Source organism: Vanacampus margaritifer, chromosome 16 (genome assembly GCF_051991255.1).
Source record: "Vanacampus margaritifer isolate UIUO_Vmar chromosome 16, RoL_Vmar_1.0, whole genome shotgun sequence".
In the NCBI taxonomy this organism is placed as follows: Eukaryota; Metazoa; Chordata; class Actinopteri; order Syngnathiformes; family Syngnathidae; genus Vanacampus; species Vanacampus margaritifer.
The window spans coordinates 10,253,678-10,279,604 of NC_135447.1; the positions used below are offsets into that span (position 1 = coordinate 10,253,678).

The following is a 25,927-nucleotide window of genomic DNA, read 5'->3' on the forward strand; positions in this document are numbered from 1 at the left end:
CACTTTTTCATTGTTGGTGGTGGTGTATTACAGAAGTAAAGCACTATTTAGGTGTTTGTGGCATCATTCATGGACAAAAAGAAGTGTACAATTCACTAGAGTGCATGAAATAACATCGTTTCACAAAAAGCTCTTTTTCTCCGCTTTTTGTTTCAAAACAGAGCATTTCAGTGAAACTAACCATTTTCTATTGTTGATTACTGAAGAACGGAATAAGGTAGAAACAAACTTTTTTTTCTGATGAAAGATGAGAGTTCAATCTTTCATTTGGTAGTATGTGTGTTTCCATAGTCCAAACACAACATTTTCTGTGGACCTTGAAAGATCAGTCAAAATGCTTAAATCGGCTGGTACTGGCGACATCCCGTTTCTGAAAACATCTGGCAGTCAAAGAGTTAAGTTAATTTGTTAGGTTTCATAAATAAATAAGATGAAATCAACATTTTCTTTCTTTTTTTTCCCTAATACTTAATATTAAATATATTGAATTGTATTCCCTTAAAGAAGTATTTTTTGTTGTTGGTGGTGTAATTGCACACCCACTACACTAGTTGGCAGTGGCGCTCTCTTTGGAGAGTGCACAAGGAGTATTCGCTCCTCTGCAGGGATATGTACTTAGGACAATTTTATAGACAAGTGATACCATTTATAGTTGTAGTGGAGGGTTGGAGGTATGAAATATTTTCTTCTTCTGGGCATAACAAATAACTAAAAGTGATCAATCATCATTAAAGAGGAAGTGAAGTTAAAAATTTTCATTAAGGTATTATGTTGTATGCACCCTGACTAGTTGATCTAAACACGAAATTCTGATTAACATTGTGTATGTGCAATATGAATTAAAATCCACCCATTTTTTTCCATCTCCGGGGGCGACCATTTTGCCACTAGGCACTGTGATGTCATATTCAATCAACAGCAAGTGGCAAAGTGGCGGCCCCCTGAGATGGATGGAAACGGGTTGATTTTGCTGCTTAATACATATTTGAAAAATTTAAATCTAAAAAATATTAATCAATACTATGTTTAAGACAGTAGGGACACATAGAACATATTAATTGTTGTAAAGAGTTGTTGTTGTTTTTTAACTTGACTTTCCCTTTCTTTTTACCACACTGCAATTTTTTGTTCCACAAGGAATGGCTTGATTAAATAAGCCTATAAAATGTAAAATGGTAAATATTCAATAAGATTTTGTCCTGGAAAAAAAAAAGTCCTATGATATGTTCTCAACATGGCTCGGGCCACCACCCAAAATGGCTTAATGTAGGACCTTGAGAGTCCCCCCAACCCCCCCCCACCCGTCACTTTAAGGTGGATGGCATTTTCACGCGGATGCAATTGATCATTGAGTGGCACCGCAGTCTGGACTTGAATCAAGAGATTTTAACAGCTGCCCGGCCGTCCATCCGTCACGCTGATCTCCACTGTGCTCGATGCGGGCCTGTCACACTTAGATGGTCAAGTGACGGCGGCGCAGGAGATGTGTGGTAAATAGTGCGGCAGCCATTTATTTCCACCCTCTCTCCGTCCGCAGGCGTCACTCACGGGGAACAGATTCATGCTAATTCATTGTTGTATATGCATCAAGAGTCTCATCTCAGCAATCTCAATCTTATCCTTGCCCGCGGCCGCTTTTGTCTATAAAAGCGTTTTGTCTCCAGCACCTTACCTGCGTCAGGAGGCTGCACGTCGGTTTCGGTGTCAGCTCTCGCCGGGTCCACGTGGGGCTCGTGTTGCCGGTTATGGGGAATCAAGTGAAGTCTGCGTTGATGCCTTCTGAAGTGCTTGCAAACGTGCTTGTGTGTGTACATGTGTGAAGGGAGGAAGGAAGGCAGAGGCAGAGAGGACGCTGGCTGGCGCCCACTCTCACTTTTGTCTGGTGGCGTTTTCCTCAGGATGAGATGTGACAGCGCCGGATGATCTAATCGCGGATGTCATAGCATAGCTGCTTATTAGCTGGGATTTCAAGGGCAAACATTCCCATCATTAGCAGTATACAGTATGAAAGGAAGAAAAGCCTGAGCAAGCGAGCCAATGATGGATCCTGGTAATGTCAAGCGGGTGCAAGAGGAAGCGCTTGTCTCATCTGATTTTTCCGGCCGCACATTTTAGGAAGTTCCTTGACGAGGGTTTTAATTTAGGCAGCGTGGATTGATGCAGATTGTTCTTCTGGAGGATGACATCTCGGCAGCAATTTTGGTCCTCCTTTTGAGTTGAGTGGGAAGGAACTGTCACATGTAGTCAAAGTCACACGGCCTTGCTTTCACGATGGGTACGTTTTACACCATTTGCATGTTCGTAATTCAGAAGGGGCGATTTTGAAAGAGGTGGTCTCTGCTCTGCATCTTGTAAATGTTAACTCCCCAACTGTGGGTTTGCTCATTAAAATGATAGGTATCTAGTCTTCGATTTAATTCGCTATCACAGGAGAATTCTATCCCGCAAATATTCCTGCCGGATTTAAAGTGAAATCATCATTTTGTGTATTATTATTACAATTTTTTTTTTATATTTGCCCATATTGCACCTTTGTGAGCAGTTGCAAAATGGCATTAATGAGATTGTTCTCGTGAGAATCTCGTACTGTTACATGCATCGCAATTAGTCTAAATCAGTCATAATTACGTGTCTTTTACTGTTAGTGAATTCAAATATGACCTAACTGGTGTGGTGGTTAACACGCCTCACACTTGTGTGTGTTTTCTCCAAGACCTTGGGTCCTTCACACATTCCAAAGTATGTTTCTTAGATTAATTAAAGACTCTAAATTGCCCCTAGGTGTATTGTTTACATTTTAACATTTTTTATGTAGTTCTTGAGAAATTATTAACTGAGTAATTTACCATTTTCACATTTTTTATTTTGTCAAACTCTGGAGACTACTACCTTTACACTATGTTCAAAATTATGATGCTTAACTCCTTCAAACCCCAAAACGTTTTTAACACATTTTTTAATACTTTGTTCTTCACTCCCAAAAATGTATTTACACGTTTTGTTTTGCTCTTGTATTTATGCAAGAGTATACAGAAGGCTTTGATGCAGCTTCTGACATGAAGAGGTGGCTTAAAGCATTGGTAGTTATTACAAAAAAAACGGCCAGCAGGTGGCAGCAGAGTATAAGAGCTCAACCAGGGCTGTTTTGCAACAAGTTTTAAACAGATTTGTGAATAATGATGAAACTTAGCTATATTCTAACGCTAATTGCTTCAAAACGGAAAACAGATACAAATATACTTATTTTTTCCTGATCTTTCTTTTGGTAGGTTCCATGTTTTTATAGCAATCGAACACAATATTATGTGTGCCTTGCAAATTCAGTCAAAATCCAGTGAAGCAGTCGGGAGCGAAGGGGGTTGCTTCAGCGTAAATGGCTGCGAGTCAATGAGTTAATATACATATTAGGGATGTTCGGTGCCCCCTTTTTTTTTCAGACCGATAACTAGTACGAGTTCTTAACTTTTGAGTATTCACCAATAACGATACCAAGTAATGAGTGACACCAATATAGATAATTCCTTAAAATGACATGAAATGAATGACAATTTTATTATTTCTCATTTCTAGTTCCTAAAAAATGGTCACAAGACGATAGGCCGTTGCAAGTACTGATACCTTAAAGCAAGGATGGTAACGGCACCAATACAGAAATCTGGCATCGGTACTCGCCCATCCCGAACTCATTTGAAGGACTATTAGTCGTCAGTCAAATGCATCGTAGAGCAGCAAGCAGGTATTTGAAGCTGCTGAGTTCCAACTTAAAGTCATTCAGCAAGTATTAATACTGTACTAGAAGCAGTAATGGCGTTGTAAATGTATACTTTGTGTTGAGTCAGCTTTTCAAATGTTACATAATACAGTAGATGAACAGAATCTATGATTTTTTTTTTCATTTTAGTTCATTTCGTTATATATTTGTCATATGCATGCACCCAAACAATAACAAAAATCGCAATGAAAATTTAGTGCATCCATCATGCAGCCGAGTGGGTGGAGGGCGACGATGTCGTGGTGACTCCGAGATGCGGCATTGTGGCAGCTGCACAAGAGGGTAAACTAGTTTGACACCGCCTGTCCTCTAGTGCCACCCCGGGCCAAGCTTTTATGTTTCTTTTGCCCCACTGCTCGTGAGGAGAGTAGTCCATCCATCTATTTCATCCCCCCCTAGTGAGTCATACTACAACAAGATATACTGTAGCGCATAGAATGGAAACGTGCGATTGTAACGGATCAACCAGGCTTCGTTTGCATTTTTTTTTTTTCCTGCATTTCTAATGACATAACCAAAATAGTTTCTCACCCGTTTCCCCTTTTAGCTTAGCAGTGGGAGCCTAAAGTGTCGCTCCTCACGCCTCCCTGCTTTCCATTATTAGTACCATAGCATGCTCAAAACGAGTAGGGCGCTCTTTTAACTACCTACTCAAGACAAATACATCCGACACATACACAGAGGAGGAGCGAGGGCTGAGTGAATGCGGATGATGGATACGTCTGGTCTGGGCCGAGTTCCACTTAATGGAGCCCTTGTAGCGCAGACTCGTAGCAGCAATCTTAGCTGATAAGAGCCGCGATGCCGAGGCATTGATAACAGCAGGTCGCTTGCAAAAATGATGCTTGCTTGCTGTGTTCTTCATCAAATATCTCTTCTTTTTTTATTTTTTTTATTCCTCTCATTCAACTGCGTCTTTGGTGCACGCTACAATGTCGGGAGCAGATGCGGCGGTTGCTGTACTACACCTACAGAACATTTGCATTTACTTAATGAGGTTGCGTGCGCAGAAGTCTGTTTATGCTCGTAGCAAGTGTTGTGCACTTAGCGACTCAATTACCTGGCTTACTGGTTTGTGAAAATGTCAGCTGTTCCAATGCCCTGCGCCTCTTGGAATGCTGGAGCGCACGCGTAAAGCGCGCACACACTCGCTATATGGCCCACATATTACAGTATACTTCTAGTATACTTTGATACTCTTTAAAGGCATTGTTGTGCTTGTCTGTCTTTTTGTTCTTGGGCGCGTGTCCCAGAAAAAAACACGTTGTACGTGACTGTAACAGATGGATGCATTTTTAAAGGAATATATGTTGTTTGTGTTTAACATAGCACATACTGGCCACAACATTAGGTACTGCTAGAAATTTTTGAACATACTGACACGCCGGCAATCCAAAAAAAAGGTAACAGGATACATCTATATCTATTCTTTACTATCTGTACTTTATGTATATTTATGGCAACTTTTAAGCAAGGGACACAGTTTTCCTCTTAATACTTTCACTTCTACTATTTCAAGTACATTTATTAGGGATACAACTTACTTCAAACCGATACCAGTACACGACTACTCAACTTTTGAGTAGCCACCGATACCAATACCATGAGTACTTTTCATACATCAAATTTCCCCCAAAAGCAATGAAGCGTCATTTTAAAGAAAGACCTATACATCCCGAGATATCATTTTTCCTTAAAATTGCATGAAATTAATGGCAGTGTATGTGGCCGCCATCACAAGAAATTTGGCCCGGTATCGTCCCAATACGATATTATCAGTATAAAAAAAAAAATTAAAAAAGTTCAGTTGGTGTATTAGGTAGGGATGGGCGAGCACTGATACCAGATATTGGATACCAGGCCTTATTTCAAGTATTGGTACGTGCGATGATGGCTGATACTTGTTTTATGATTAGGAACTAGTATTTAGATGAATAGGAAGTTGTTATTAATTTCATGCAATTCTAGGGAAATAAATCTATTGGGATATGTTGATCTAAGTTATGTCATTTTTGTGTGTGTGTGGGTTTACCAAAAGTGCTATCAGTACTTGATATCAGTATCAGTGACTACTCAAGAGTCGAGTACTCGTACTGGTTTTGGTCTGAAAAATAGTGGTATCAAAAAACTCTAGAATTAGGTAAAAATTATCATTTAACAATGTGATGATTATTGTGGCTGTAGTTTGCAGTGGCGTAAAACAACATTCATCATTTTAAGATTTGACCATTTTGGTTATTTCCTTCATCTCCATGAATTGAAAAATGTTAGAAAGGACTCGGTATGATGCAGTGCGGTTCCACACAAGCAAACTAAACCACATTAGTAAACATATTGTTCAAGTGATATGTCATTGTTATTTTTTGTAAAAGTGTATTTTTGCCGCCCTCGGTGTTGGATCGCATTAAATCATCATGTAAAACAGCGGAATTGCAGATGTTGAGATTTGAATTGAGTGGTTAAGTGGATGATGAAGATGAGGATAATGGCGAATGATGAAGGCCGTACGCTTGACAGCAGGACTGATATGCAGCTGCTGATGCCAATTTTAATTATATCACTTAAGCTTACAGTTAAAAAAAAAAATGCAGATAAAAATCCCCAAATAAAACAATCCATTCTTGCTTTTGGAGCATTTGAAAGCATGACACTTCCATTAGTGACCCTAAAACATAATTACGAGCGAGCGCTTTCATTAAGTCCCAGTGTTGATTCAGCAATACAACATCTTCATTAGTTGCACATCTTATCAGCAAGACACAATATTATCGTGTGATATATATTCTGCTTGTCATTGTAGTCTGAGTAGTATTGATCCAGCATTTTGATTGACGTGGCGATAAAAAAAAAAAAAAAGATGATGCATCTGCAAGCGCTGCTGTTGACATTGCAATAGTAGTCATAACCAAAATAATCCATCTATCATTTTCCAAGAACAACAACAGCGCAGACACTTCTGCTCCTGCACCTCCTCGCACCCGCCCCTGCAAAAACACCTTCAAGTAATTGAAGCCATGCCGCAAAACTGCCCCATCATAAAAGATTGAGCTGTAGGGATGCGTTTGCTTCAACACACCTTCCACCAAAAAAAAAAAAAAAAAAAAAGGGGGAGAGAGAGGATTGCGGAAGTCATAGAAGGGATAACATGTAAGATTCATAAAGCTGGTAGGAGACGGGGAATGTTCTTTGCAACATGACATACATTTGGAAGCAGATGCTGTCATGCTCTCACTGCTTGAACTTCGAATCTGAAAATGCAAGCTTTATTTATATTACATATACAGTACTGGAAGCAGAGTCATTTATTGGTTAACTTTATTGGTCATTTTCCAACTTCATGATGAATTCTAAGTATTAAATCATCAAATGCAAAACCCTTAGGTGTTTTAAGGATATTATACCTTAATTTGTCTATTTAAAAAAAACACATTTTATAAAACATATTTCAAAGTGAAATAACACTGCGTGCTTGAAATGCTTTAATTTAATGTCGCGTTTTTAGGGTTCGTAAAGTGCTCGAACTTTAGATGAAGCGCTTTCAAAAGCTTGAAATGAAACAAGCAATGATTGCTTCCAGGCAGGTGACACATTTTCAAATGTGCATTGCTTCAATTTGTTCTCGTTCTGCCATTACAAAAAGAATCAGACTTGCACTTATTTTCTTTCTTTTTCTATTTGAGCGAATATACAGCGCCTGTAATTTGTTGGAAAAGATTGGAAATGATTCCTGATGAAGTGTTGCTTAAATTTGACTTTGTAGTATGTAACCTGTATAATTCAATTGAAGGAAAGGGAAGAAATCTAAATGATCAACTGAGATCATGTGTTGCACAAGTGTGCACCCCCTTCTTATAAATGGGCATGTGGTTATGTTCGGAAGTAACCAATTGCATTTTATGTTAAATAGTAATCATTTAAAATGCTGCCATTTAATGTGGGAAAATTTGTAACCCGAGTTTGAACATGACTGGTTAAATTTTGAACCACATCACCACTTACAAGAGGGTGTGCACACTTGTGCAACCCTATTATCTCAGTTTATTTTTATGAAACGTTTTCATTTGAGGCTTTAGGTCACATAAAATGGAGAAAGTATTTTTATTTATTTATCTTTGCCTCATTTTTTTTTTTTTTTTTTTTTTATAAATCAGAAAATCATGGGGTGTGTAGACTTTTTAATCCATCTTATGCCTCTTTTCCGAAAGGGTAGAGAGTAGGAACCTGACCATCCATTGACGCAGCCCTGAATGAATGCATTTTAGTTTCCAGTAAACTTGGGATAAACATTGACACAAAACATTTCCCATAATGGAAAAAAGTTTACACCGTCTATTTATTGTACTTGTAGAATGTAAATGTTGTTTCCTATTGCAAGCCAAGTAATGCTGAAATGAGTTAATCAATGCAATAAAAGAAAATTAAGCCGCCAAATGTCTTAGGTGTCTCTGGTGCAGAATTTGTTCCAACCTGGAAGTCTGCAATAATAGCTGGCCGCGATGGCTTTTATAAGCCGTGGGTTTACATGGTAAGAAGCTTCAGCTGGGTCCCGGCCGGGCGAGCTAGCAGCTTGCTGGAGCGATGGCGCACAGCTGAGCAGCCTTCTGTGGCTTCATCCTGAGTGCTGCAGGGTGGAGGGCTGGTGCTGTCCTTGGAGCTGAGCTGCAGCTCCCCGGGCGTGAGCACGGCCTGAGTGACAACCCCCTGCCACCTTCCGCCTGCTTACATTTTCAAGTCTGTCCTATTTATATACATATACGCAGCACAATTGCTAGTGAATTTCCTCTTGTTTAGTGTCGAGAACCTCGTTTTTATCATCATTAAAAATGTATGTTAATACTGCCAGCTCAGAGAGAGAGTCGTTAGAATCCTTTGCGATAGCAGTTGTAATTTCAGACGCATGACAGTTAATGAGACATATTATGAAGCAACATGTTCTCACTAGAATTTATTTGGAATTCATTAAAAGATTAATGAAAATAAGCACCCAGTGAGTTCAAAATTGACTATATTTGAGTATTTATACACTCCGCAAGTGTAGCAGACAATAATATAAAATTTATAACAAAAACAAAAAATTTCATAAGCAATGTGAAGCCACTATGAGTACCCCCTTCCTTCCTACATAAAAGTGCCGTCATTTATTTTAGCATAAGCTAGCAGCTATATGCTAACATCAGTCTGCTACCGTGGCTTCTTAGAGTGCCTTGTTGAGTTTGTCCGCATCTCAGAGAGAAAATGCAATAGCAAGGTATTGTGCTGGGGGGGGGGTCTTTTGTAACTGCCAGTACGTCGACCGCTGGCATACCCTACTTAAGAACGCCTCGTTGTCGGCTGTGAGTGCACGTATGTCACTGAGAAAAAGGTGAAAGACATAGAAGAGAGAGAAAAAAAGTCAAGACATGACAGTTTTAGATTGGTGCTTTGAGCCTTGGCTACTTTAGAGCGCCCCGTTGTCCCGATGTTTATATTCCAGTTGCCAGAGGCTTTACACAGATAAAACATTGTGACTCAAACATGTTGTAAAATCTCGGAAGAGGCTAAATGAAGAGGCATTTGTTTGTCCTAGTTGTAGCAGTGGTATTTGATTGGCAGTTGAGCGGGTGTGGTTTCAGCACAGTAAGTGGACACGCCCACAGCATTTGACAGGCGAGAAAACAACTTGATTTTTCTTTTCTTTTTTTTTGAAGCCTCATTTTATATACTTCATTTTTGCATTAATGCAAATTTGGCAGGATTATTAACATTTGTCTGTCGAATTTGGAAAACATTTATTTCCACTTTGCAGGAACGCTATAAAAAAAAAATCAACATCTCTTTAATTGGATAACGTAAAATGATAACGAGGACTGTGGATTTAAAGATACAGTAACATAACTGTAAAGTGCTAGAAAAAAGAAAAGGAAAGGTGATTGAATTAGAATAGATCGTCTTTGTATCATTAATATATAACACAATTTGTGTGAATTAATACAAAGATATTATTATACACTATGTTTGTACAATTTTTTGTGAAATCAACACCCCATAAGTACAAAACTGAAAATCTATCAAATAGTTGTTGTCATTTGGGATAAGATGTCTCGATTAACCCAAATAATATTCCAAATCCTTCTATATTCTCATAATAACAGGCTCTGCGGAGAACAAGGAACAACAGGGAAGAGATTAGTAAACAGTAGCATTCATGGCACGCGGGATCTTTAGAGTTATCTTTGTTTATTACAAGGCTGCCTGATGAAAAACACTTTGACTTTGAAAAGAGCCTTGATAGATCTCCGGTGTTCCTGATACGCTTCACCGCTCGCTTCTCAACTACCTAAAAGGATGTTGCTCTCAAAATGTTTGGACTTTGAAGCTCCGGAACCGTGTGGTCACGCTTTGTCTCGTACGTATGCAAACATCCACACTAATTAGAGATTATCTACTTGCTCAAAAAGTGGCATCAGGCCCACGTTTAAAAATATCCGCGAATGCACACGCCCGCACTTTGCGTCCATCTGATAACTTTTTGTAAGCAGCGTTTGTTGGCCTCTTGGGAGAGCAAGTTTTCTGCGTGCACACCGTCTCGCAGGGAAGCCTGATTAAATATGAGCGAGTAAATATAGTCGGCGCTTGTGGACCTGCAGGCAGCCAACAAAATGGACAGAGCCTCTCTTAAACTTGGATGAAGCAATCAATTCCCAGTTGCACTTAATTACTTAAACAATTAGAAAGCCTTGTAAATGATTCAGCGTGAGACAGCAATCAAAGCAAAAACGATGTCGCTTTAATGAAATCGGGAGCTGAAACAATAGAAAGAGCTGCAAATTGTGGCGTCGAAACACAATTAAAACGTTGATCCTTGCGACAGAAACATTTATGGCTGATATTTTTTCATTTCAAGTAAATATGACGGTCTATGTAGGTCAGGTCAGTCTTTGTTCCATATCTGACTGCAACAGACTTAATCTGGATAATTAAAAATATGTATCATTATTCTATGTCATAGTTATCATCAATTATTCATCATAGGGAATTATGTCACTTCTTTTCTTGTTTGACATGTAATGTTTTACAGTTGTCTGCAATGTCTTGTAAGCTGTATTCTAATTCAAAGCACACAATGGAGATAAAGCTATTGAGTCAACATTTACAACACGCATGCTAAAACAACACTTTTATCAAGTGGGATTAATTATATCTACTGTTTGTCTTTGAAGAGAAAAATGAACAATTACTGATCAATTATTTAGTCATTTAATTAATTTATTTATTTTAATTCATTTTAAATGGGAGCAAATAGTAAATCAATATTTTTTTCAGTGGTCTCTTTATTCTTTTGCAAATTACCGTATTCTCCGGATTATAAATTGCTTCTGAGTATAAATCGCACTAGGCCTAAAATGCATAATTAGGTAGGAAAAAAACGTACATAAGTCGCACGGGAGTATAAATCGCATTACACGTGTATTTAGTATATTATGGTATAAGTCTAAAGTACACTCTTGTGGCTGTCTATGAAATTTGATCATGGTCACAAATTGAACTTAATTTTTGTTTCTGAAATTGAATAATCTTTACTTTTGCGGACCATGTCAAAAGTTATTTTTAGTATGTGCCGCGGGCCACAAAAAAAAAGAGGGAAAAAAAGGATGGTGGGCCCAAGAAATGGCCCCCGAGCCATAATTTGGACACCTCTGGTTTAAATTGTCTAAAATCAGCTAGGTTAGTCTCCAATTCACCCACAAACTTATTTAGGACAAGCAGTATCGACGATGCATGGATGCCAGAGCTTGAGGCTGAATTTATTCACATTCAAATTTGCAAAATAGTCATTAAAAACAAAAACAAAAAAAACAGTAATGGCTGCCAACTGATTCTTGTTGAGAAATATGAGGATGTCAACATGTTCCCTCGGTGCCAATGTTGACTGAATGCAGACTCGGAATGTAAACTTTTTTCACCAAATTCTCTTCTACACCGCCTACTCGTATCGGCCAATCCATCCTCTGGAATTCTATTGTTTCAATATGTAGAGACTAGAGAAAATAAATCGATTGACACGAAAAGTCCTGTGAATTACAAATCAACTCTCTAATTATGATGCAAACCTAGATATTTTCCCACAAATTCTTCACATGCAAATCTGCGGATGTGTTTTCATTTACCCGCAAAAGTGAAAGATTGCCAACGAGCTTGGAGGTGTGCGGCGAGTTCACTATCACTTAACGGGTTCGAGCTTCCCCGTCGCCTTGATGTCATTAGCGAGTGCGCTCTTCTGCTGGTTCACCTCTATAGGCGCATTGTAATTGCTTTCATAGTCTTGCAGGCTCCATTTAAAGGACGGCAGCGTAATCAACCTCCGCCGCTCCTCTATGGGAAAATTGACGAGTGAAAAGAGTCGAGCTAAACTGTTTGGGGCCAATAACCATGCGGGAGCAAATGATGCGCTCTTTTGAAATATTGCGCCGCAAGCTGCAGATGACAAAACAAAGTGTTCACAGCTCAGATGCTTCTTCAACAAGCACTTATTATTTATCAGTAAATACACAGGCAGCTTTCATAGGAACTCGATCCGTCCTTTTGAGGTGGTGACAAAAAGCCGATCAAGTCATCAAGGGACCCGCATGTTTAAGTGCATTCAGTCCTGTATATTCATATGCGCTCACTGACCGCTTCGTGAGAAACAGCAGCTCACGCTGATGAGATCGAAGAGAGGGAAAATTCTGAAATTCTTCAGCTGCTCTCGCTGGCGATTGCCATTTTTAAGAGAAGTATTCCTTTAACACCGTGCTTATTGTTGTGCTTTTTGGTCTGCACTGCATCATTCTGAGAGCTCTTAGTCATGTTTGATTTTGTAAAGAAAGAATTTTGGATGCTCTTCATATATTGGATTCCATTTCTGTCGCGAGTGTTTCCCTAACTGTTGAGGGGTATAATAGTCCTTTTTGTCATTTGTGGAGGGTTACCTCCAGCCGAGATGGCCTCCTCGTTAGGGCTTTCGCTGAACAATCCGATTGATTCTGCAGAGAGGTGTTGTCAGATGGCCATTGTGTTGACTGAAATGTTACTAAAACTCACACAATGAAACACAGCTGCTCGGATTCATGCACAATGTCGCTCGGTAGATTTTTCATGCGGCTTTGTGCCTGTGTGATATCTGCACTTGCACAATCACTAACTGTCGGACCTCTGACCACCCCGCCTGGCCCTCTGTCCCTCCCTTGGGTTGCGTGTTAACTCTTAGGAGAAGAAAATCCTCGGCAGCCGAGATTGTCAAATTATGCTATCCAAGTTTATAGGTCGGGATTACCAAAATGTTCATCGCAAGAGCCCAATCTTTCCTTCCCGGGAGCCAAAATGACTAAATTGCATTATGCATAATCCATGGGTGCAAAAATAACCACGGAAGACCACGTCTGACGATGATAAACAACAAACGTGATTCTAATGCGGCACTCTGTTTACATGTTCTTTCCTCAGTCACTCTGGTTTCCTCCCCCATTCTAAAAATATTTCATACCATATATATATATACCTTTTTTTTTTCTTTTTTCTTTTTTTTCTTTTTCTCCCTGGAGAGCTCAGTATTGTTCATTCGATTTGACATCATCATTTCTCTCCTTTTTTAAAAAAAAATTAAAAATTAAAAAAAAAAAAAGTTTTTTTTTTTCTTTCTCTTTTTTTTTTTTAAATATATATACATATACACACATATATATATATATATATATTTTTTTTTTTTGTATGTGGGTGAGCATGTGCGTGCGTGCGCGTGCGTGCGTGTGTGTATTCATCCATCCATTTTCTTGGCCGCTTTTCCTCACAAGGGTCGCGGGGGTGCTGGAGCCTATCCCAGCTGGCTTCGGGCAGTAGGCGGGGTACACCCTGAACTGGTTGCCAGCCAATCGCAGGGCACACAGAGACGAACAACCACACTCACAATCACACCTAGGGACAATTTGGAGTGTTCAATTAACCTGCCATGCATGTCTTTGGAATGTGGGAGGAAACCGGAGTACCCGGTGAAAACCCACGCAAGCACGGGGAGAACATGCAAACTCCACCCAGGTAGGCCGAAGCCCAGACTCGATCTCACGTCCCCTGCACTGGGAGGCGGACGTGCTAACCAGTCAGCCACCGTGCTGCCGTGTGTATTCATCAGTTCACCTAAAGCCCATTAAAAAAAAATCCCATACTAATAATATAATATAATAATAAATTGCCAAATGCAGAAACATCAATGTAAGTTATCACGATGTAGTGGCTCTCGCTAACAGACAGAATTAAATAACCATATATATATACCATAATATCCATATTGTCCAGGTGTGAATGGTTATTGTCCATTGGCTGGCAGCCATTCCAGGGTGTGCCCAAGGTCAGTTGGGATTCTCCCCAGCTCACACGCAACCCTAATGAGGATTGCAGTTGTAAAAAATAGATGGAATGGCATATTTTAGGTCATGTTTTAGTGTGTGGAAGCCTGCTAGAGAGGGTTTGACTTATTTTTCTCTCCGTGCACAAGATGAGGAATTGAGGATGTGGCATTTCCATCCTTCTGAAATTCACACGTGTTATGATATTGCTCCCATCCAAATGAATAGCATAGAATGTACAGTATTTAAATGCAATCACTTGCCCAACACATTGTAGTAACCTATTTTGTGAGTTCAATCCAAGGTTATTAAAGTTAACAAAAAGTAACGAGAAAAGTCAATCAAAATTGAAAAAAAATATTTGCGTCATTGAAATAAAATATAAAAAAATTTAAATAATTAATAATTAATTAAAACTACATTTGTAAAACTAGCTAAAACTAACTACAATTATACTCCATATATAAAAAAACTAACTAATACAAAAACTAATAAAAATGTAAACTAAAACGAAGCATAAAAAAACTAAAAACTATTTAAAACTAACTGAACTTAAAAAAGAAAAGTCAAAATGAAATTAAAGACTAACTTTAAAGAAAAAACCCAAACTCTTATAACCCTGGTTCAGTGTCCATCATTCATGTTCCTTTTGTGTGTAATGTAGTTAATGTAGTAAAATAATGCAATACAGAAATAGTTGGGGTGTAAAAACTGGTTTGAATGGGAAAATCCATTTACAAGTGCATCGAATCGAATCGTTCCATTCAAAGGGTACGTTTACAGTACTGACAAGTTCATTCAAATGTATGTGAAATGACCAAAAATAAATAAATTGCATCAAACTCTCTCGACTGACTCGTACCGTATCGAATCGAGTCGTTATTCCACTGAATCAAACCAAATCGAATCGTTCCACCTTCAAATCGACACGTCCTTGAATTGTTTTGCATCCCATATATTGAAAACCTTATCGAATGGTCTTTTGCGAAGAGATGTACACTCCTAATAAATAGTATCATCGTGTAATTGCAGAGTTTTGCTGTAGTTCCCACTACATGTCAGAAATGATTAAGCAAAATTGTTACGCTACATTTCTCAGCGTTGTTATTATGCAATTTTCACATTTGAGCATGGCGAAAATCCAAATGTTCAACAAGAAGTGATGTCCAAGCATTTGTTCTTATTTGACAGTGTTTACAAAACTGAAATTGACAGATTCAGTATCAGCCTAGGGCATACTTCTGCAAATAATAATTGCGTGGGTGTTTTTTGTTCTCTTGAAATCATCTGTGGCTGTGTAAATGTTGCTGGAATGAAATCTTCAAAAGTGCCTCGATGGCTGAAATAACAGCGCTTCCCAGCTTTGCTTTGTTTATTTCCCATTTTCTGGTTCACATGATAGTGTTTCGGGACCACTTTTTTTTTTTTGACAGCCTCCATTTAATCCATCTGCTTTTATATTGAATGACTACTTAACAGCACTCTTTCTGCCAAGCACAAAAGCCCAAATGCAAGAGGTAATCATTTAGTTGGATGATCGATAAGGATTTGCAGGATTTAATGATTTTCATGAAATGTTGATATGATAAAGAAGCTAAGCCACTTTTGGAGTAAAATATGGATGGATACTTTTTTGGTTTCTTTATGGCCTCACAATGAAACCATTCTTGTGTCCTCCCATTCTCCACAAACCGGAAATTAGATGGACAAATACAAATGTTCATATTTACATTCAAATGGAATAGAAAAGTGGCGTGCCAACATACGGCAAGAAATCCAAATGTGACGCCGCACGATTTGTCTTTTGTTTACCTCTGTCGTATTTCTGCAATCCACTGAGTGCCGTTGCAGTTTGATGTTGTTTTGTCGTCTCGTGTTGGTAGGCAAAAAGTCCCACCCGGTTAGGCTGTTGCATGTTTGCTTGTCAAAAGAGACTAACTCATTTTCACTGCCATGTAGCACCAATTAAGAAAATATTGACACCTTCCTACAACAGGGACACTCTCAGTCTCTTCCCAGCTGTGAAATACGCCTCGCCCGTGTTTATTTGGTATCGTTATAACCTACTTGAGAACACCTCGACCCGCATTATGATGCACATGGTGACATATTGCTCAGGATGTTTTGCCCCCCCCCCCCCCCCAATAAAATTATTGTGAAGCCGAAAAGCCGAGCGCACGGCACGGCGAAGCGCAAATGTGCTCTTAGTCGAAATGAAAGTCTGCCGTGTAGATGCAACTGGGACGGGACTCTCATTTCATACTCCATAACTGACCTTGGCAAATTGCAATTCATCTTGCGAGGAGCGAGTCAGTTCGTATGACCTTCCAGGATGCATCTATTCCCATGACAAAGCCGTCTATCCGAAGGGTTTTCTTCCTGTCTCCAGCTTTCAAGAGCAACTTTGATTTGCCTCCTATGATATGCTTTTTTCTTGCAACTCCGCCAAATGTGAGCAAACCCAAATGTGGCAGTTGCTCATCTGCGGCGCCCCAACAGAGGCCCTAATTCCCTGCTGACTGCAACATATCGTATATTTCTCTGTGTGCGGAGATGAAAATGGGCCAGCCCTGCAGGAGATGCCTTTACTAATGCGCCCTGTTGAGGGAAAAAATCCCAGTTTAATATACAACCAAAATATTTTTTCCTTAAAATAAATCCTGTTGTTTATGCAAACCGCCAGCCTCAAGAGGAGTGCAAATTTCAATTCAGCTTGCCAAGTGCGTATGATTGAGGCTGGTCAAAAAATAATGACAGGGCCAAACAGCACCCTTGGAGAGTTTATTACCTCCAAAGTGCAAAATGAATGTTTTTTGTTAGTTTTTTAACTAATAGTTTGCTGCTTTTTGTTGTACTGTATGAACAGTTGGCTGATCGAAATTGCATTGAAGAAATATAGTTTTAAACTATTTTTCGCCATTTCAGTTTTCCAGATTTTTTTTTCGGAGGGGCGCCCAAATAATTTCAAAAATTTTAATGAGTCGCCATTTCCCGTTACTTTACAACTTGAGCACCTTCGTTCACATCAGTGGTGTGAGATACTTTGTTGTTAACACGTCGCCGAAGCCTGTTAGCTCGCGAGTTAGCTCGTGGTGAGTTACTCTCGTCACTCAGTGGAACACGACGGATATATTTTCATGGCTGAGGCATCTATAGGCATAAGAAAGATGCTAAAGCTATACAAATTAACATCCATTTTTCAGCGGAGCATGTTTTCACCCATTCACTAGAAACACCCACAGAATTTGAGAGCAGAGACCACAACTTGATTTTTCACAAATTTTCTTTTTTTTTAGTTTTACGTTTTGGAACATATCAGGATAATAATGCGGACAGTGGAATTTATTTTCTGTGTTCAGTGTTTGCATTACAATAACCAGCCCCTGCAGCATTCTTGTCATCTTCCATCCTCCTCAGTGAACCAGTGATGTACGATATTGAGTTAGGCTTGTTTATGTCGGATGATATTCCATTTGAAGCAGGAGGTAACTCTCTGTTAGCGGGACAGCCATCCCCATCTTCGTTACTTGAGTGTAGCTTCATGATAATAGCCATTGGTTCTCCTCAACTGCCTCATTATTGCCAGAGCAGGTGTCGCTAATTGCGGAAACTGCGGCTACCGCGATGTGGTCACTAATCATACAAATACAGTTCAGTCTTGGCGGAAGTGCTTTCCTAGTTTGAAATGTGAAAATGAAATAGCAAATTCACGACTGGGAAATCGCCTGCATGCAAGCAAAGCCGCAGTTTTATCCAAACCCTGAAACATTTCTTCATGAAAACACATGCAAAGAACAGCACTGAAGGTTTAATAGGAAGTTGTTTTCACTCTCGACGCACGAGCCTCTGTCTCACTGCCTCTCTGCCAAATTGACACAACAGAGGTTTTACAGCAGAGCCGGCATTTTTTTTTTGGCCTGCATCTATCAGACACAACTCAGAGAAGTTGCCGTGTCTGTTGCGGCGACACACATTCAGATAATTGGATGTGTGGCCATGGTGTTAAATTTTGCACTGTGCTCGCAGATTCTCGCTATCCCTTTCCACAAAGGGGCGTTCCATTTGTGTTACTACATCGGAAGGCGGCAAATTTGCAAATCAATTTCCACTCCCCATTGCACAACGGTGCCTTGAGTTACACACAGGATAGTAAGCTGCAAAAACACTGACAAAGCTGACTTAGATGGGCAGTACAAAAAGCAGGATACAGCTAACTAACACTATGCTAAATAATAAGACAGGGATGGGGCCACAATATTTCATGGGTACATGACAAAAAAATATATTTTGCTAAATACGTAGCTCTTGATATATTTAATTTTTCAGCAGAACCTGCATTTTTTTCCGCCTGCACCTATCAGACACAACTCAGAGAACAAAATAACCACATACTGTGATTTTATTTTATTTTATTTTTCGGTGCAAAATATTATAATTCAAGGATGGCACAAAACAGCAAACCGACATTAAGTGCAAGAAATGATTTTGTGCAAAAATTGGAATTGCTCAAAATGTTTTTCCAGCATATTTCAAATCTGCAAAAGATGATTAGGTCTACTCATGTTGTAGGGAAGTATCTGACATAGTTTATGTGAAACTAAGCCATAGCTGCCATCTAGTGGTGAATAGTTACATTACAACATAAAAGTACAGTCAATGTATGTTCTCAGTTTTGCACTCGCAAATTTGCAAATATTTTTCTCAATATTTAAAAAAAATAATGGGCGTTTGTGAAAAAATCACACTTTTTTGTTATTTTTTAAACTTATTATTATTATTATTATTATTATTTATTAATCAAGGGACCACTCGGAGTGTGGTCACGGGTACAGTAAGGCCTTTATTTTTGTTAAACTGTAGATTGAATTTATTTGGCTTTGACATCCAATGAGGAATTTACAACTTGCTCTTTTGATTTTGATTATGGCTGTTCTATCCTTTCTCAACAACATTTTTAAAAATAATATTGATCCCAAATCATTTCAGTATGCAACAATTGCTGTTACCGTTCCAATATTATTTGAGGTGAGTGGCTTTTTTTATGGTCATTTGAATAACTAACAGAACAGGCAGAATAAACTCCTGCTTCCCAGCTTCTGACCTGCCCGCCCGTGTATGGCCCAAGCGGCAGTGTCTTAGCTTGAGTCCAGAGAGACGGCAAATAGAGCTTACGGGGCTTAACATCCCAGGAGGTGGCCATGGGCTGCTTCGTAACATGTATGTGTTATCATGACATATATTTGCCGGCTTCTTGGAATGCAGCACAGGACGCTACAAAAGTGCTACGAAGTTCTGTACCTTGTCTCATACATGTACAATTAACATTTAAGGGAATGGAATCCGTATAGGTACCTGGGCTCAGTCATCCGGGATAGACTCCAGCACACCCACAATAATTTAATCGTTAATTTCCTCCGTTTTCATCAGTCTGTGTGTGACCATTTGTTTGTTTGCATGCCATTTCCTAGCCACAGTCTTTGACATATCAATTTGGATTTTATGAATGATTTAGAATGGGGTGGGGGGGGGGATAACAATCGCTTATAATTAGCAAAACCACCCAGATATAAATGGAATTGACTTGCTTGGTTGGTTCAAAACTGTTATGTCAAACCACGCAGATGTGATGCAGATAGAAATTGGCAGAATTTCTAATGCAATGTGGAGAATTATATGAAATGTGTTGTGAAGCTTGCGCCGCTCATCGGATCAGGTTGTTTTAAGACAGGGGTGTCAAATGTACGGATCACGCCCACAAAGGGGTTTTATTTGGCCCGCGAGTTGATCTTGTAAAGTAAAAAATAAATAAATAGGAATGTCAGACCAATCAATCAGACAGCCCAAATCAAAATATAAATTCAGACTTTCACAAGCAATTCGCAGATGAGCAATGCAGCTTGTATGCAGAATTGATCTAGATGCAATTATTTTACACACAACTTAAAGTTAGTTTGTTAAAAAAAAAAAACAGACCAATATAATCAAGCATACACGTGCTGAATATGACACACATTCAGCTACTGGTAACATGTCCTATAACTTCATTAATGTATTCTGGGAACAATATATATGCAAAGCAGGTAGATAAAACACACCCGGAACTCATACGGGCAAAGCTTTGTTGCATTTGTTTTATTTTTTAGAACAATATATTTAGAGTTGAGCCCAGGTATTTCGAGCTGCCCTGCAAATAAGCAAAAGCTGTTTGTTTTTAAGTCCTATACCATGATTTTACTGGTCCGGCCCACTTGGTAATATATTTTCCTCCATGTGGCCCCTCAGCTAATATGAGTTTGACACGCCTGTTTTAAGACATCAATGACAAATGTTTGCTTGCCAACTCACATTTTTTCTATTCTTTTGGGTACGTGGGTAAAATATTCCTCGTTTAATTGTTTTTTTCCCTTGTTGCTTCTTCAGCCCAGTTTGTCAGTGACGTTCCATTTTGCTTCAATTATTCAAAGACATGATTAACCAAGGATCAATTTCACGCAATCAATCGATGAATACATTATGCCAATCCTCACTCTGAATGCAAATGATTGATTCCGAAGTGATTCCCTAACGACACGCCATAATTAAGATGAATCATTGTGTCTTGTCCTTTGGTTCTTTGTCTTAGGATGTTGTGTGGCTGAGAAGGCCGACCGCGCCACCGAGGCTCCGTGCCTAGTTGACACATGGAGAATTGACTGGATGGAGGCCAAGACACTGGATGGCGAAGACGAGGAAGCGCACAGCATTGCGGCTCGCTTGTGATCTTTGTTGTCTTTCTGTCACACGTGGAACGATGGCAAGAAGAATCCGGATAGACAGTCAAGGCTAAAGAAACACTGCATGTAGAAATTGCTTTCTTGTTTTGGGGAGATTGTCAGCCTCCAGCAGACACTAAGCTATTCTTCCTCCCTCTTGTTGCATTGGATACATATGAATTAGCTTGCAGACACTAAGCATCATGGCCAGGTGTCACAACAAAGCCCTCTGGTTATTGTTTTTAGTTCATTTGGTGCTAACAGGAAGTGCATTGGAATACGAAGGCATTCCGGGTCAGTGGACACGTTACGGACAATGGGACGCCAAGACCACGGCGGAACTCAGCTTCATCCTGAAGACAAACATCAGCAAAGCTCTGGTGCTCTACCTGGACGACGGCGGCGACTGCGACTTCCTGGAGCTCCTGGTATCCGACGGGAGACTGCAGCTGCGCTTCGCCATCCACTGCGCCGAGCCGGCCTCCCTGCACACGGAGACGCGCATCGACGACCTGCGCTGGCACCGGGTTCTCCTCTCGAGGAACTACCGAGAGACCAAGCTGCTGGTGGACAACGAGGAGAAGGCGGCCGAGGTCAAGTCCAAGAGGAAAGAGATGGCGGTGGCCAGCGACCTCTACGTCGGCGGGATCTCGCCCGACGTGCGCCTCTCGGCGCTGACGTCCAGCACCGTCAAGTACGAGCCGCCGTTCGAAGGCCTCATCGCCAATCTGAAAGTGGGGGAAGCGCTGCCCGTGCTGCTGGACGGCCAATCCGTCCACAGCGACATGGACTACATCTGCGACGCGCACTCGCCCTGCAATAACGGAGGCCTGTGCTCCGTCAGCCAGGGGGAGGTCCTGTGCGACTGCATCAACACCAGCTACGTGGGAAGCTACTGCCACGAAGGTGAGGCCAATCACGCGTTCCCTTTTCACAGCAAAACACAATTTTGCGCCTCGTGGATAATCAACAAAGCGCAAGGGACTGATTGAAGTCAAATATATGAGAGCGGCTGGAGTGCCGTCAGTTATCTTTGCAGAATAACTTCTAATGTGACAGCAGTTTGATGTCATTTGTTTACCTTGGAACTGCTACAAAACACCAGTGAGGGAATTACGAGAACTATTTGAAAGCCCATCTTACCTTTTAACTGCACAACTGAAAATGTGCAAAATAAGTCAAGCTTAGTTTTGAATAAAAGCACATTGGTTTTTAACATATTCAGCAACAAATCAAAACAAAATCAAAAGCAACAGGCACGACATTGGGCAAAATGCCTTCTTTTTTTTTTTCATTCCCTCAACAGAAATTCTTTAAATATTTGCTAGACGGTATATAACAATGACATGCATTGCACACGATATGATCTTATAATTGATTAGAAATATTCTATCATATTATTTTGTCTTCTTTCTTTGGCTAGAAGAAAGTTTCGCCATCATTTTGTGCAATTCTAAAATTGGAAAATGAAAATATGATTATTTGTAGTCCAGCGATCCCTAATTTAATGTTTCAAATATACTTAAATAAGAGGGGTTTATTTTTAGCATAAAAAGCTAGCTTTAGCTTTAGCATACAACGCCAGTTTTATTTTCGTGACCAGTGTTTGTGTGCCGCCCAGTGGGGTAATTTAAATAATAAAAGCAAATGATTCCAAGAGTTTGATTCCCACTGTTCGCATATTTACGATATACTTTTATTTTCTCCGTGGGGAACTTTTTCAATCAATCTGCTCTCTACCCTGCGCTGACAATTTAGGCCTGTTCTAACCAGGTGGAAGGTTTCAATTGACTTTGGTGGAGACCGGTCGGACAAATTGGTAAATGCACGGCAAAACTTGCGCTGATCCGAAAATCGGGATCCACCGGCATTTGGCCGTCTATGATGACAAAATCCAGTGGATGATGTAATGTATGTAAGAACGGTAGGCCTAAACAGGAAGTACAATGGACTGCATCTGAATGTATATTTTGTTTGTCACTCAAAAATAGGAAACATACAGGTGCTTGCATCATACAGTTAGGACATGCTAGCGTTTTATTTGTTCAACTGTCACTTGTTGAATTCTGCAAACATTCTGTCTTAGATTAACCCAACAAAAAAGCATAAGCAGCTGTGTGAGTTTTAACTGGAAGCCGCTCGGTATTTACTTTCTCCCCGCCAACAAAATCAATCTGTCTGTTTTTCTTCCTATTACAGCAGGTGTCCAGAAACAAGTAGAAGGTAAGCCACTACATTTTCCTGATGAGCATAATGGTAACCATGTGTAATCTTTGCAAAAATCTTTTTTTACTGCAGCCTCAGTCTGTTTGCTATAATCAGTTATTGTCAGTTTGGACTGCAGTTCTGACATCCGACATATTAGGCTGCAGGGACATACATTGTACGTATAGTAGAAAGTTGTTGACGTACTGGTTGCAATTGCAATCAGTCAAGGTGAATTGTTAGGTCTGTGGAGTGCGTGGGCGTCGCAACAACATGCAGAGCGTTTGCATACTGCGCCACAGAAAAACTTGCTTTGCCCTCTTGCACGCGGCACGGCACCTTTTCCACTTCTTAGCCACTATTTGTTTGCTAGACTTAAATGACATTTAAGCTCCCAGCTTGACACACGGAGTCAAACATGCAGAAACCCACTGACTGATTTCTGGGCACATTCATCAATTTGTTCTGTTATTTTGCACAGTGAGACTTCCCAGACATGTTGTGTTTCCTCTGAAAAGAAGCCACTGTGTCATTACTGGCTCATTATCCCGCAACTTTCTAACAGTACAACCAAACAGACCCGTTTTGCAAATATGATGAACACACAGAATGTTAACATAAAGTGCAAGAAGGAGATTTATTTGGCGGCTTGTGAGACTTATACATCACGTCAGCAAAGTGGCCGTCGCGGCGAAGTGGCGGCCAACAGACTCTGGGGAGGTGCACTGAACCGCGGCGCGTTATCAATCACTGTTATGCAGCAAACTATGCACACCTGCTCTCCAAAAGCCATGAATACGCTTGCGTGGAAAACACTATCAAACATTTTCATCAATAGTGTGGTAACATTGATGCAACTAGTATAGAATCACGTCCCTGACACACAATACTCCAAAATGTGCGCATTTTCAAGTAGCGACTCGTCTAATGCGTTAAGTATTCAGACTGTAGTTACTTTATTGACATCATTCATCTTTGTAGTAGCACTCAGCTGCTTACAAGAGGTAGCAGTGAGAAAGACTGAAAGAGGAATAAAATTATTTGTCCTCTTTGCGTGTTCCAAAACTTGAAGACAGATTTAATGTAAGAAAAAACACCTTTGCAAAAATGATTTTAATCTAACAGAGATCTCTGGACATCGTGACAGTCTCCAAACATTACATAACAGGTGGAATTTCAGAGTGCCAAATGTGTCTCTTCCGCGTGTAAAATGGCTTCTTATAGTTAAAACCGACCGCCTCTCTTTCATTTGTAGACAAAACATACTCTCTGGGTACTTTTCCTTGAGCGATGGCGAAAACAAAGTCAGGGGTGCGTGTTCGAAACAGATTCTGTTCTCAAGGACCAAATGTGTTTTCTCACAGAGAAGGAACTTCGAGACCAAATAATATGTCCCAGCTTAAGGTCAAATTATACTGAGTTCAACACTACTTGCTTTACACGTCTATAAAACCTTTCAACATGGTTAATATAAAGAATTAAGATGTTAATAATGTATAACAATGGTTAATATATGAAAATAAAGAATTTAAATGTTAATAATATCTAACAAGACTTAAATGAACAGCATGCAGAAAAAAATATACATAAAGCACACATAAGGGAAATTCTGATATTGATCATACTGAAATGCATTGTGGGAGTTGAAACATTCATGTCTGAGGGAGTGACATGATCGCACAAAACGATGCAATTTTTATGTTAAGCAGGGGGTGGTCGACATCTGCTGAATGTAACTATTAAAGTCAATTGTAATCTACTTTTTAAAGTAAAAATCGGTGAAGTAAATAAGTTACTTTTTAAAGAAAGTTATCAGTAAGGTCTCTAAGTTACTTTTCAAGATAACTGTGGCAACACAAAACAATCTTGTCATAAGCTTTAGAGTACAAGTGTGCATATTTCAGCCATTTACAAATAAGCGCTAATCGCCACGTACGCGTACAAATGTAACTTGTAATCTAAAGTAGTTCTCTTTTAAAGCAAGTAATCAAGTAACAAAGTTACTTTTTAAAGCAAGTAATCAGTCAAGTAACCATTTTACTTTTAAAGCAAGTAATCGGTAAAATAACTGTTACTCTTTCAAGGTAACTGTGGCAACGCAATATTGTCATAAGCTTTAGTGTGACTGACTATTTCAGCTATTTACAAATAAGCTGTGACTGCCACTTACACGTAAAAAAAATTATGTGTCATCTAACATAGTTACTTTTTAATAGAAAGTAATCAATCAAGTGACTACATTACTTTTTAGCAAGTAATCAGTCAAGTAACTAATTTACTTTTTAAAGCAAGTAATCAGTAAAGTAACTGAGTTACTTTTTCAAGGTAACTGCGGCAACACAAAAACACAATATTGTCATAAGCTTTAGAGTGTTTAGTGTGCCAGCCGTTTCCAAATAAGCTATAATCGCCACACACTCGCACAAAGGTGGCGCGTGTCTGCTCTTGCAGCAAAAATGCAGCCATTATTAGATGACATACTGCAAAGAGAGCGCATCAGAATGTTTATTGGATTAAAGCTTGACATGGAGACAATCCCCCATGCGGAAAGCATGAAAACAACACTGACAACAACAAAAAAAACACTCAGCCGATGACTTGTTTTTTGCCCCCATGCAACATGGTGTGCGATGCAGCAGCGAGTCTGTTGTTCTTCCACCATCAACCCCCTCCCCTCACCGTAGACAGCCAAGATGGCCGCCCATATGCTTTATTCGATCTTGACTGCGGGTTTGAAGTGCCGTAGGAATAATCCCCATTTGCCGGCGGAAACGCTTAGAGGGAAGGAAACAGTTTGGCACAGCAGGTGGCTCTCGCCGGTCGTTCATCGGCAGCATGCG

The 25,927-nt window shown here is 39.8% G+C and overlaps 1 protein-coding gene across 13 annotated transcripts in view; it reads left to right on the forward strand.

Annotated features, from left to right (window-relative positions):
- Positions 1-25,927, forward strand: part of nrxn2a (neurexin 2a) — a 145,835-nt gene that overhangs the window by 9,835 nt on the left and 110,073 nt on the right. For 8 of the 13 annotated variants that reach the window (XM_077545934.1, XM_077545924.1, XM_077545932.1 and 5 more), the window contains exons 2-3: positions 20,753-21,788; positions 23,082-23,105. In XM_077545934.1, coding sequence (XP_077402060.1) covers positions 21,086-21,788; positions 23,082-23,105 — 727 coding nt within the window. In that variant the 5' untranslated portion in view covers positions 20,753-21,085. The remainder of the gene's footprint in view (positions 1-20,752; positions 21,789-23,081; positions 23,106-25,927) is intronic. The other 5 variants (XM_077545925.1, XM_077545937.1, XM_077545935.1 and 2 more) reach the window with 1 other exon arrangement.